This window comes from Syzygium oleosum, unplaced genomic scaffold (assembly GCF_021117445.2).
Source record: "Syzygium oleosum isolate NSW1041296 unplaced genomic scaffold, Sole_v2.1 Sole_v2.13, whole genome shotgun sequence".
Classification (NCBI taxonomy): Eukaryota; Viridiplantae; Streptophyta; class Magnoliopsida; order Myrtales; family Myrtaceae; genus Syzygium; species Syzygium oleosum.
This window is the reverse complement of record NW_026607497.1, coordinates 2,139,598-2,152,136: the sequence shown is the minus strand read 5'-3', so window position 1 is coordinate 2,152,136 and position 12,539 is coordinate 2,139,598. Positions and strand designations below refer to the sequence as shown.

General features: G+C 38.7%; 1 protein-coding gene across 7 annotated transcripts; it reads left to right on the top strand.

The window, feature by feature from the left end:
* Positions 1–1,464: 1,464 nt before the first annotated feature.
* Positions 1,465–12,143, top strand: LOC115681190 (uncharacterized). Of its 7 annotated transcripts, XM_056317116.1 has the most exons (22): positions 1,467–1,633; positions 1,998–2,127; positions 2,240–2,350; positions 4,144–4,200; positions 5,301–5,328; positions 5,400–5,522; positions 5,719–5,830; positions 6,025–6,062; positions 6,188–6,241; positions 6,778–6,846; positions 6,960–7,076; positions 7,204–7,272; positions 8,120–8,196; positions 8,443–8,568; positions 8,636–8,897; positions 9,567–9,659; positions 9,761–9,928; positions 10,343–10,473; positions 10,549–10,681; positions 11,127–11,251; positions 11,342–11,524; positions 11,863–12,143. In XM_056317116.1, exons 3-22 carry the CDS (start codon positions 2,256–2,258, stop codon positions 11,900–11,902), a joined length of 2,100 nt encoding a protein of 699 aa, XP_056173091.1. In that variant the 5' UTR covers positions 1,467–1,633; positions 1,998–2,127; positions 2,240–2,255; the 3' UTR covers positions 11,903–12,143. The 7 variants fall into 7 exon arrangements, 6 of the variants coding, with proteins under 6 accessions (XP_056173091.1, XP_056173090.1, XP_056173089.1 ...); XM_056317115.1 differs by lacking the exon at positions 1,998–2,127 and having other exon boundaries at positions 2,249–2,350; XM_056317114.1 differs by lacking the exon at positions 1,998–2,127 and having other exon boundaries at positions 2,245–2,350.
* Positions 12,144–12,539: the final 396 nt, after the last annotated feature.

The following is a 12,539-nucleotide window of genomic DNA, read 5'->3' as shown; positions in this document are numbered from 1 at the left end:
TTAATTTGTTTAATGTGATTCCCAAATTTGTAGCACATATTCAACTTAGATATTATCCTTCCATTAATTCAAGTTTGGGAACAATATTGAACATTTTCATATAGTTCATGAACTAAATTAAACATATGCTAAAAGTCTAGGATTCACGTTAAACAAATTAAAAGTTCAGATTACATTGCGGTTCAAATTTTTTCCTATATATGGTCATTTCTCTACCGTCGAAATCGGAAGTAGTCCCGAAGATCTTAAGGTTAAAAGACAGGCCCGGCCTGGCCCGAATATTGACTGGGCCTAGGTAAAAATGCCTTGCCCACCCTAGACGGGCCAAATTTTCGGTTCAAGCCCGCCCAATGATCAGGTCTACCCTGCAGTGATTCCACTAATTTACATAGTTTTAGGGATTTTATTTTATTTTTTTTTAAATTAGGCACCGAAAATAAGGGGAGAATAGATGGAAAATTGTCAAGGATCTTGACAATAATAACCAGTTTGTCCTTGTCCGACGATTTAAAGGAAACAGACTTCTTCTTAGCTAAATGCTTCAACATACCTTTTAAATGGCCGACACGTATTTTCTATAAACATGATATTAATGTATAAGACACAGACTTTAATATCGGGAAAAAGACAAAGGTGGCGCTGAGATATCAAGAGAAAGAAAGGACAGAAAATGAAAAATTTAGATACAAATATTAATTACGGGCCCAAAACGTCATAAATGGGAAATTAGATGCTTAAGCTTAAATCAAAGCAGAAGCTGTAAAGGTTATCGAATTAATTGCATCCAGCTTGCTTTCCTTATTTTATTTGGAAAAATAACACAAATAGTCCATGAACTTTGGCCTAATATATAATGTGATCAGTGAATTTTTAATTTATTCAATGTGGTCTCTCGACTTTGGCTTAATGTTCAAAATGTGATCTCTGAACTTTTAATTTGTTCAATATGATCTCTCGACTTTTGGTACTTGTTCAACGTGGTCCCTGAACTATATGAAAATATTTTATATAGTATTTCCATTAATTCAAGATCAGTGACAAAATTGAACATTTTAACTTAAATATGTACCAAAAGTTCAAGGACTAAATTGAACAAATTAAAAATTCAGGGACCACATTGCACATTAGGCTAAAATTCAAGAACCATATTGAACAAATTAAAAATTCATAAATCACATTACACATTAAATCAAAGTTCGTAGACTATTTGTGTCATTTTTGCCATTTGATATCTTCCCTGACTCGATAACCTCCCGAGTATTCAGAATTTCAGACAATAAGTGCATTTTTTTTTTAGATTAAACGCGGTGTGTCTTTTATTTTTTTTTCAGACAAATTCCATGTTTTTACCGGGACCGTATCTAAATCAATCCGAAAAGCTAACCACGACAAATTCCACTGTCCTTGCGAGAAAATTGATTTTTCTTTTAAGGAAGAGAAAGGAAAGCAAATTACGCAAAAACTCCATTAACATAGCAACAAGCACTCTCGCTCTCTCTCTTCTTCTTCTTCCTCGATCCGTTGAACCGTCCGAAGCTTCTGCAGTCGAAGGACTTCCAATGGCGGACGAGGCGCAGTGAACGAGATCCCCGTGCCCTGAGCCCCTTCGAGCGCGTGCCTCTCCCTCCGATAGGTACGGCTCCTTTTTCCCTCCCCTCTCCCTGAAATCGCCGCTGTTCACGACGCGAATGTCGAAACGGACGAGTCGAATCGTTAGGTCTCGGGCGCCAGTGAGGAAGCCTCGGTTCGAAGGCACGTGCGAGTTGCTCTCTCGCTTTCGCTGGCAATTGAACTTTTTGGTTTGGCGCTGAATCTCGTAATTCTCTCGTCTTTGCGGTTGGACCGTCACTTTTTTGCACTGTTCCACTTCACCTAACGTAATCTACGGGCGAAATTTGTGTGCGACAGCTATTATCCTTTGCTTCCAAGTGCTTCTCCGCATACTGACATATATAAATTGAATCTTGCCTGAAGTGAAATTTTTAATGTTTCTCCAGATCCTTTGATTACGGTTGATCTGTACATATGCGGTGTTGTTGCTTGAGAATGTATCTGGGTTTGATGGCGATAGCGGTTGAAGCGCTTGTGTCATGAGATTCTTTATCGAGATCCCTGTTTGAGCTTTTTGTGAGCATATGTAATGTTTGGAGGTAGTCTCGCATGAAATGTGGGACATTGATGTCGTTGTTGAGTTCAATGACTTAGTTTTGTTCAGCCTCTTGGTTTGTTTTTGTGGCAGGACAGTGAGTGTGGAAATGGCTGATGTAGCGGGTCTGACAGAAGCAGCGGGGGCCAGATTCAGTTCGCTCGAGTTGATTGGAAGAGGATCGTTCGGAGATGTCTATAAAGCGTAAGTGCCTTTTCCGATCGTGTTTTTGCATGTTCTGCTCTATGCCGAAGATGTTCTTCTTACCCTGTTTGATCAGGAGAATGCCTGTGCATGGTGCTATAGCAGTATTATGAGACTACTGGATAGATATACTGCCGTTAGAAGTCATTTCTTGGGACATTGCTAATGGTTGGGTGGCATGTGTTCTGAGCGATTATTGTTTAGTCCTTACTATTAGACATCATTTTATTTTGGAATATTTCAGTGGGTTGGTGAGGATGTTGTGATACTAAATATCTCTTGAAATCTGTAAGTATATGTAATTGATAGCTACTGCACGATATTAGGGATCGGTTATCCCATGACATCCTCATATATACAGGATCAGTTGATCTGAAATCATGAAAAGAGGATCATATGCTATTAACACTTTCTTTAACTTTTAGGTAGATCCTAATGCGAACAGAAGGCATTTTGCCAAGGCTTCTAGGTGTTCATCTGTTGTTTGACTTTTGAACATAAACTAGTCTGTAGTATCTGGTTTGGGATTGGGACTTCAACGTTTTCTATCCACTAGAAGACGTTAACTTTGAATATATCATGAATATCAAAGGAAGATTATATCAGAGACTTAAAATGTGGCATTACTTGATCTATGGACATTACTAAGTCTAGAAGGAATTAGGTGAGAATGGATGGATGGAAGGAAGGAAGAAAAATTGAGGACAGCAAAAACTTTTGGTCAGTTATTATATACACCAGCTATGTACTAGCTTTTGAGAAAAGGCCTGTATTTCCTTTGGCAAGCAGAATATTGATGACAGTTTAGGACCCAATAGATTTCCAAGAATTCTCACAATTTTCTATCTCCATTTCCCTTTGAGATTGAAAATAGTCTAGGAAATGCGTTTGGCAACCGTTTGAGACATTTGAAAAAATAAGTGAAACTATTTATAAAATTGAAGCTATGAATGAAAAATAGCTATTTTGGTGTTTTCGGCATTTTCATTCCTCTAAGAGTAGAAGAGAGGGAACCGATATAAAGTCTATTTTGTTCTTCTGATAGAATGCAAGCATAATCTTGCAATTTTTCATTTCAAAGAAAATGCTAATTTGCCAAATGTGTTTCCAAGAGAATGAAAACTGAAACTAGGAAACTCTTTCTTTTCATTTTCTATGATAGTGAAAATCGAAAATGTTTTTCTAAATCAAATGGCGTTTTAGTTTTTCTTACAATCCGTGGTCATTTAATTCTTCAAAGTAGACCTGTTTTACTAGTTTCTTCAAAGATGTTTCCTTTAGTTGCGTTATGAGTGGAACACGTGATGTGCTTTATTGAAATTTTTAGTGATATGATACAGTTGGAGAATGATTACAACCAAAAATTGCACCTCAGTTACCTTTCTTGCCCTTACATTATTACCGCACATGCGGAATTTGTTTCTGTTCTGTGTGAATCGTCTTCAACTTATCATTGTGAGATGTATGTCATGAAGCTTGTTGTAGCTTTGTCTTAATTTTCTGTCATTCAGTGGTCAAGTGCCTAATGTCTTATGGGTAAGGCAGGGTGACCTTTCCTCTGATCTACAGAAACCATCTGTCAGTCCATGTGTATTTGCCTGAATAATTTCCTCAGTTTCCTTGGATAATGTTGTGTTTAGGAATCTCAAAAAAAAATAGTGTAGGACAAGAAAGATAGCCTCAGAACTGCAGAAGTAATCTTACTCTTTAAGCTGCTTTGACATTCACTTTGTGGTGATGTGAGATGGATTGTACTCTTGTGCATTGTTGTGATGTCTGTCCGGTTTCTGCAGGTTTGATAAGGATCTCAACAAAGAAGTTGCTATCAAAGTTATTGATCTGGAAGAGTCGTAAGCATCTCTCTCATATTGGGCCCATTGGTTGATATTCAGATTCTTCTATCATCATTATCATTATTATTGTTTTTCTTTTTTCATTTCCCATTGGGGGGCGATGCTGGACGCATTTTTTTCATATCCACCTCTTAAAGGAGTTGTTATATACTCCTATCTTCTTTACTGTAGAATATCTTCAGTTGAACAGTTAAAGTAATTCTGTCATATTCTTTGGGACATGGAGTTTGCCTGCAGATGGTCCATATATTTCTGCTCGGTTGATGATCTTTACAATGCACCGGATGCTCATGTTTATTTTTGTAATCCCTCTGTATTGCATTTTTAGTGATACTGTTTGTTCGTAGACCCTCATCAAATCCCCTTTGTTTTGCATGTACATCACTCAATGGAGGCTTAGAACAAACTTTATTAGGATGAGCTTGCAATATTTACTTCCTCGGGTGCTAATATTGTGCTGTCTAAGAGAATTTTTGCTTAGTTTCTGAAGAGATCCTTCCTCTTTCTACTACTCGAGCTGTCGGCGGTGTTTGCTTAGAGTTGCTTACCTAAAGCTGACCAAATCGACGATAGATAGGCAAATAACAGGTCCATAGTCTTAGTAGATCAGATATAACGAGCAATACGACTCCCATGGTTGGCTAAGTAGTTCATGGAATGGCCTTGTGCGTGAAGTTTATGTGCATGGCACAAGTTTGATTCCTCACACCACCAACTGGGAACAATTCTTTGTTTAGGTCATCTACCCAGGCTTAAGCTTAGTCTAACCTAGTTCATGAATTTAGTAGGTCTCTAGCTGGTCTGGATCTTGTTCCCCTTGTTTGGTATTGAGTCATTAATAGAAAGTTTAGTAACTGTTGGTTTTTGGAGCGATCTCCGTTTACTTGAAGTGAATATGTCTTTTGTGTCCATGTAAGGAGCTTGTACAATTCATTTGAAACTACTTATTATGCATCTATGCATGTCATGTGGACATGGGCATATCCTTCCTGGCATTTTGTTTCAAGTGCTCCTGCCTATATAACAGACTTATCTCACTTGCTCTAAGTTCATGGATTGAGCTTTAAAACTTACTTGTGTGCCTTTTCCTTCTTCAGAGAGGATGAAATTGAAGACATTCAGAAGGTACTGTTTCTGTTGACTAGTACCAAAGGTGCTATGCAGATCAGCTTTTCATAGCTTTCATTCTTTTTCAGGAAATTTCTGTTCTATCACAATGTCGATCTCCGTATATTACGGAATATTATGGTTCCTATCTCCACCAGACCAAGCTGTGGATAATAATGGAGTACATGGCTGGTGGCTCCGTTGCTGACCTAGTAGGTTACCATAATGCTTTTTAGTGAACTTTAATTCTCACTTTATTAGCAGTATTGCAGTGCATTTGTCTTTGCTTGGATGTGTGTTGATTGCCATCGTCCCATTTGATTGTTCATATGGTCAAGTGTGCCTATCTCTTTAATGAAGTTTAATCATTGAATTTTCATCTAAGAGAAGCTAATGAAATTCCTGCAGCTTCAATCAGGTCCACCTCTCGATGAGATGTCCATAGCCTGTATTTTACGTGACTTGCTGCATGCAATCGAATATTTGCACACTGAAGGGAAAATTCACAGAGATATTAAAGGTTTCTCTCTTTGGGCACCTACTTTTTTATTTGGTCAGGCCGTCTTCAATGTGCTCTGTGGGGTCAGAACTCTTGGTCTCATTGCTGTTTGGATTGCCTTGTTGAGCAATATATTTTGGCTTCACATACATCTGAAATTGAACCTTACATTAAAAATTGGTGCAGTAACTTACTTTCTATTGCACTTTATGCAGCGGCCAACATTTTATTGAGTGAGAACGGTGATGTTAAGGTAAGTTCATGCCCTTATTAAGTTTATTTATAGGTAATGTTGGTCATATGGTTGCTTTACGATGAATTATAACAGTATAAGCCAATTAATTCTTTGTGATTTGTGCTCTGGGTAACATTGTGCAGGTTGCAGATTTTGGTGTTTCTGCTCAATTAACAAGAACTATATCAAGGAGAAAGGTAATCTCGACCTTAATGTGGCGTTAAAGGTTGCTTTATTTCATCTGAGTGTATTTAAACCCACCCCTCAATGACTTACTTCAGCTTGCACAATTCTTTGAAGTAGAAAGAGGGCATCGCATGGAAGTAAAATTACTTTAGGTAGTGGCTTTGTTTTATATTATGGGAGAATGATAGTGGTTGTGGCTGTGGCTGTTTATTTATTGATGCTCATCTATGTGCTTGTCATCCACTTTACCATTGGACTAAACTTTTTTTCTTTCCTGGCTTAGACACTGTAATTCATTTTTTGAATGCATTTGATAGATTGTTCTTAGCTTGAGGTGGCTTTCTGTGATATACCAATCAAAAGTCTTTGCCTAGCATGCTTTAGCTCCTTTGCAGCCCTTGTCATTTAGGAGGTGAACTTGAAGCTCAGCTTAGCACTGTAGACAAATAACACCAAATGCCAATTTCATGAAATTGTGATGCTTGATCATTAAGACCATGTTCTGGGTCACCAGGGTAAATGCATGCTAATTCTATTTTAGTGACAGACATTTGTTGGAACCCCATTCTGGATGGCTCCGGAGGTAATTCAGAATTCTGATGGGTACAACGAGAAGGTACTTTTTTTCAAAGCTATCTGTTATTTTTTCCATGTTCCTATATTCTGCCAATGCACATTCCTCACCTTCTGCTCATGATTCTCTTGATCTCATGGTCTTGCTTGGTGCAGGCAGATATCTGGTCTCTGGGGATCACTGCAATTGAGATGGCTAAAGGTGAACCTCCGCTTGCAGATCTTCACCCAATGAGAGTTCTTTTTATCATTCCTCGAGAAAATCCCCCACAGGTTTTATCAGAATCTCTTGGTCACTGTGATTGAATCAAATATGATATTGTATACGCGTTGAACAGTGTCTACTCTGAGGCTCTGTATCTTACAGTCTATAAGAGTCATTTCCCTGTCTTCTGCACAGCTGGATGAGCATTTTTCTCGTTCCATTAAAGAATTTGTTTCTCTGTGCCTGAAGAAAGTACCGGCTGAGGTAAATTGTCTGTCCTACACAAGCTGCTGTAATTATCATCTGCTTTTTCTCTAGAAGTAGAGTACAGAGCTTTTGTAAATATGGTTCTTAAAATACCTTTCTAATGGATGACGGGTCTCTTCTGCAATTGCTATGCCTTTGTTGAAGATTGCCTAATTTTATGCATTAATTGCAGTCAATTCAAATTTACTCTCCATCCTATAAGAAAGAAATCTCATTTTGGCCTGACAGCCACTCAGGAACTTCAGCAGTGGGATCTTCCCCACTTATAAAAAATTAGCAAATGTATGTGTGTATAGGATAAGCAATTTATTGCTTCATTATATTTGTCCAAAAGTTTTGTTCTCTTGATAATAATTAGGGTTAGCTGAGGAAAGGCATATTTTTGTGGAAAAGCCAATGAGAAGAAAAAATTTTCATGGTGTTTTGGAGATTCCAGTTTCGTTTTTAATTATTAGCTCTAGTCTAAATTTTGTATCCTGCCTCTGGTCCTTACGAGAACTGTTTTGAGCTTCTGTAAAGCCAATTAGAATTGTTAGCACAGTTAACATATGCATAAGAGTTATGCTATCTGCAAGGGTCAGACATTATTTGCTTTCCATCTTTGTGAAGCAAAGGTGAATAGTGGTTCTCGTACTGTATCTGCAACTTGTCTTGAGATTTCATTTGTTCCATAATTGTGTGAGGTTCTTGGTTCTGTTTGCTTGCTTTTGTGAGTTGGTGAAGATCAAGCAATAGATCTTCGACACTTAATTGAGTGACGTACAGTCTTTACGAGTTTGTGCAGTAGTGATTTTCCTCCAAGATGGAATAACTTTCTAACATTACTTTACTGTCTCAATTACAGCGGCCCAGTGCCAAGGAACTTCTGAAGCACCGCTTTATAAGAAGTGCCAGGAAGAGTAGGCTTCTGGAGCGAATAAGGTGTAATTTCTTGCTAATGCCATCTCATGCAAATTTTTTTGTTTAGTTTTTTGTAAATCGCTTGCATGTCAGCTAGATGCTAACGTATCTACGTAATAATAAGCAATTATGAGAACCACCTACAAGACTTGAACTGCGAAAGGTAGCGATTAAATTCATATGTTTATGCCCCTCTTTCCCATTGCAAGAGAATTTTGGAATAAGAGTGTCTTTCATGGTGTCTATGCCTTAATGCTTTCGTGACAGAGAGCGTCCAAAATATCCAATAGTGGAAGACGGAGAAACACCGATGATTGGTAAAGGTTTAATGGAGGGATCAGACACTGTGAAGGTGAGAAGAGACATAAAAGGAGAAGAGACAGTAAGAACCAGGTGGGTATATTGTTGTTGTCTTCTTTGTTATGCAATTGAATTCTGATTCTCTCTAATTTATCTGCAGTAATCAAGGGCGAGGAGTGAAGAATGCTGGATGGGATTTCAGCATTGGTGGAGTGCAGGGAACAGGGACTGTTAGGACTAATCTATTGCCACCTCAAGTCAGAGAGAGGAAATCAGAGAATTCCCACAATCAGGCTACCCCTAGAAGAATGGCAGACGGTGGTAACTCATGGTTGTCTGCATCTGGAAATGCGCCTCAGTCTTCAGAAATATCACTCCGGAAAGATGCTAGAGATTTGCATTATAATAATCACCACGATGACGTGAATCTCTCTCTCTCTCTTTCTGTCTCATGTGCATATGTGCAAAGAAATTTTTGTTCTCCATGGAGTTTTGTGCTTGAATTTGTGATGTTACCCTCGGATTACTTTGCATGTGTTCTTGTCATAGATACTAGAATAAAACCTGATAATTCTGAAACTGGATCGGGGAATTGAATTATATAAGGCGCCAAATAATTAGGAAACTTGAGAATCTGGTCGGAGATTTATCCAGCCAACTGATGATCTTAGACTGGTTTTGATATTATTTAATTCGAAAACTAACTAAAAGTCAAATCAATTGTTCCAAACAAATGTGGCGCCAACTTATGTGAATATAGTGAGATAATTGTTTCCTTTACCTTTAAAAGACAATGAACCTTTACCTCTAAACATTAATAATAAACAGATGTATTCATCTTTGGGCAAGTGATGCAGCAGCGGGGAGGGACGGGGTGGGGATTAGAGGTAGGGGTTTTCAAAAAAATTTTAAAACGAATTGAAAGTTAAAGAAAGAAAGAGAATAACTTTTTTAACATCGGACTGATTAGAACGATTTTTTCTTAATCCACAGAGTCCTTATTTTTGTTTATTTTTACATACTATTTCTATGGTGTATTGGGAGTTCTATGAGATTTTCTTTACCTTATATACCCGAATGCTTGATTATAGGAAGATTTGTCTTTGAGCGGATCGGGTACTGTTGTGGTACGAACTCCTAGAGAATCTCAATCATCACCCTTGCTTCTCGATCAAAGCTCTCTGGTAAGTCTTCTTCAAGTATGATAGCATCATAGGCTGATGAAGTCTCTTCATTATAGTGCTGCGTTGGGCATTCGTCTGATGGATCTTCATGCAACATGTAGTCTAGCAGCTCGTACGCTTCTATTGAAGATGCTTCTACGACAGGAACTGTAGTTTTCCGGGGTCAGCACGACGAGTCTGATTCTCCTCGGACACCAAAATCAAGACTTGGGATTCAGGAGAGAAGTTCCAGTGCTTCGCTGGAAGACAGTGCAGCAAACCTTGCAGAGGTTATTTTGGTTCTCTGTCCTTTTTATTTTCAATAGTGCCTTTTAAGATAAGTTGGCCTTGAATGAACAGAAATTGAATGCACACCTTTTCCCTATTTCTGCATGTCTCTGTGTGTCTGCCTTGCATGATGATAAATGATGATATATCAGAAGCATCTATAGTCTACATTTATCATCACTGTCCACAGACTCAGGGGAACAATTGGTATCGAAATTTTAGAAACATTTGCAATTTATTACCTGATCTTTTGATTCACAAAGTTTCCATTTCCTAGTCGAAACTTGATCTTTATTTAGGGGTTATAAGCCCAAAAGTTGATTTTGAATTTAGCTCAGAACAAGTTAATTGATTTGTCTATGAACGATAGATATTTTCCAGTGAAGAGTAGCCTTTTTGTTGGTTCTGTTATGCAGGCTAAGGCGGCTATGCAAGGGGCTCTTAGAAGAGGAAATGCAAGAGAAAAGAGGTCTGTCCTAGGTAAGTTCAGTGATGGGCAGGAAAATGGAAATAGAGAACAACTATCAAAAAGCTCTGATTCGTCAAGGTAAATTTTGTTGGATGTACAGAAATCCTACTTCTGAGAGAAAGCATAGCGTATAATCTTGGAGCCATTCTTCAGGAATTCATACGAGTATTTTGATGCTCATAAAGTTCTCCCAAGATCCCGCCAAGCAAGCGACGATGAGGAGATTGCAAAAATATTATCTTCATCTGTCCCATTGTCGGTTCTGCTCATCCCTTCCTTGAAAGAGGTGCGCACTCTTGCCAGGTGACATGCGGATTACACTTGATAGATGTGACAAGTTAGAAAGTTCATAGATGTTTCTACTGTGATTCGTCACATGAGCTGGGAATTCTATCAAAATGTCTCCCATATAAGGGGTTGAGAAACTATAGATGCCTGGTCCATCTCATGTTCTTATATTGCTATAATCGTGCTTAGTGCCAGGTGTGAATTAGTCAATTTGCATGGAGTTGACTTGCTGACAATTCCAGACCATTACCTCATTACCTCTTGCATATAGTTTGAAACTTTAAACGTGGGGTTTGTTTCATTTTTTTATTAAAAACACGCATACCAATGCTTAGGTTTATCTGTGTTTGAGGTCGCTGACATGATACCTTTGTTTTCGCTGCTTCACGATGTGGACTTTGTGTTATAAAATTTGATGTGGTTGCTTTGCTGACTTCTATTAGGCAACTGGCGATGACTCTGAGGGGCCAGTTGTCCATGCTGTTTCAAACTCACTCACGAACATGGAGCGCATGAAGCCAGGATCGTGTGAGGTTCTTATCAGCAAGTTGCTACAGAGATTGGCAAGGTTTTTGATCTCTTTTATCTTCTTTTTACTTCAACCTTATTAGAGCTAGTTTTATCATAAGGAGCTCACATGGAAGTGCTGTGTGGGCAGTTCAAAAGAATCCTCGTTGAAAGACTTGCAGGATCAGGCAACTCACATCTTTTCAAAGGGCAAGATATCCCCAGAAAAATCGGGAAATGCCAACACTGAAGTTGATAACCGCAAGAAACAACAGAACAAAGAATTCAATTCTAATGCTAATTTGAGCCCACTGGCAAGATTTTTGCTCTCAAGGTTTGTCCGACGACCTCCTTGCCCTCAAATAATGCCCTACTGGCTATATTTGCTGAAATTTAAATTCAGAAGAGGTACCTGTTCAAGTTACACTAACCTGATAGAATTTTAATTCTAAGATAATTTCCGGATTGAACGGTTCGATAAAGTATAGGCCTAAAATATAGAGTATTTGGGTTATCTGCACCCATCCCCGTCCATAATAAGCGGGGAGAAAGACGCTTTTCACTTAGCTCATGAACGGGGACACACCTCCTGAGTTTGAGTTTATGCTTTTTTTAGAGGATTTTATATGATTAGGAACTCCAAAAGGGCTTATCTGGTTGCGTCTTGTGCAGATGGCAAGGCCAAGTATCCCGAGATCTTAACCCAACTTGAGAGAGAAGACGGGGGAATAGTATCTATTTGTTTGTATTGTGCTTCCATATCGATGCATTTATTCTGATTCAATGTACATAGAAATGATAGTGTATTTATTAGCAACCGACCTTTGTCTGAGTAATTTGCCTCTAATGGTAGAGTTGCTGGGTGACTAGGAGGTTTGTTGTTGGTGCACTAACAATGTAAAAAAAGAAAAGAGACCATCATTCTTATTTGCCGATGGTTGATTTTGGCTTTAGTTGTCTAGTCAGAGTTTTGCCGCTGTTTTCGATCAATACAAACAAGAGCAGTACCATGGATTTGACAGGGTAGGTCTCTCTCTCTCTCTCTCTCTCTCTCTCTGTGCACGTGTGCATGTTGGTAAAGATCACTCAGTTGTTTTTGTGCCATGCTTGTACTCGGAGAGTGTGAGTTTGTGCGTTCGTAGAGCAGGCTTCTGGGCCTCCCGTCGACCACGGCTAAGGTACCGTTAGTAGTTTGCCACCTTGATTTGGAATGACATTGACATAATCTGGCTGATGACTCTTTCCTTGATGTTCAGGCCGCCTCGAGCTCTTTATCTTCTTGTGAAAAACTTCCAATTACCAGATTTACTGAACGAATTTACATGACTTTCATGTCTGTCCACACGACC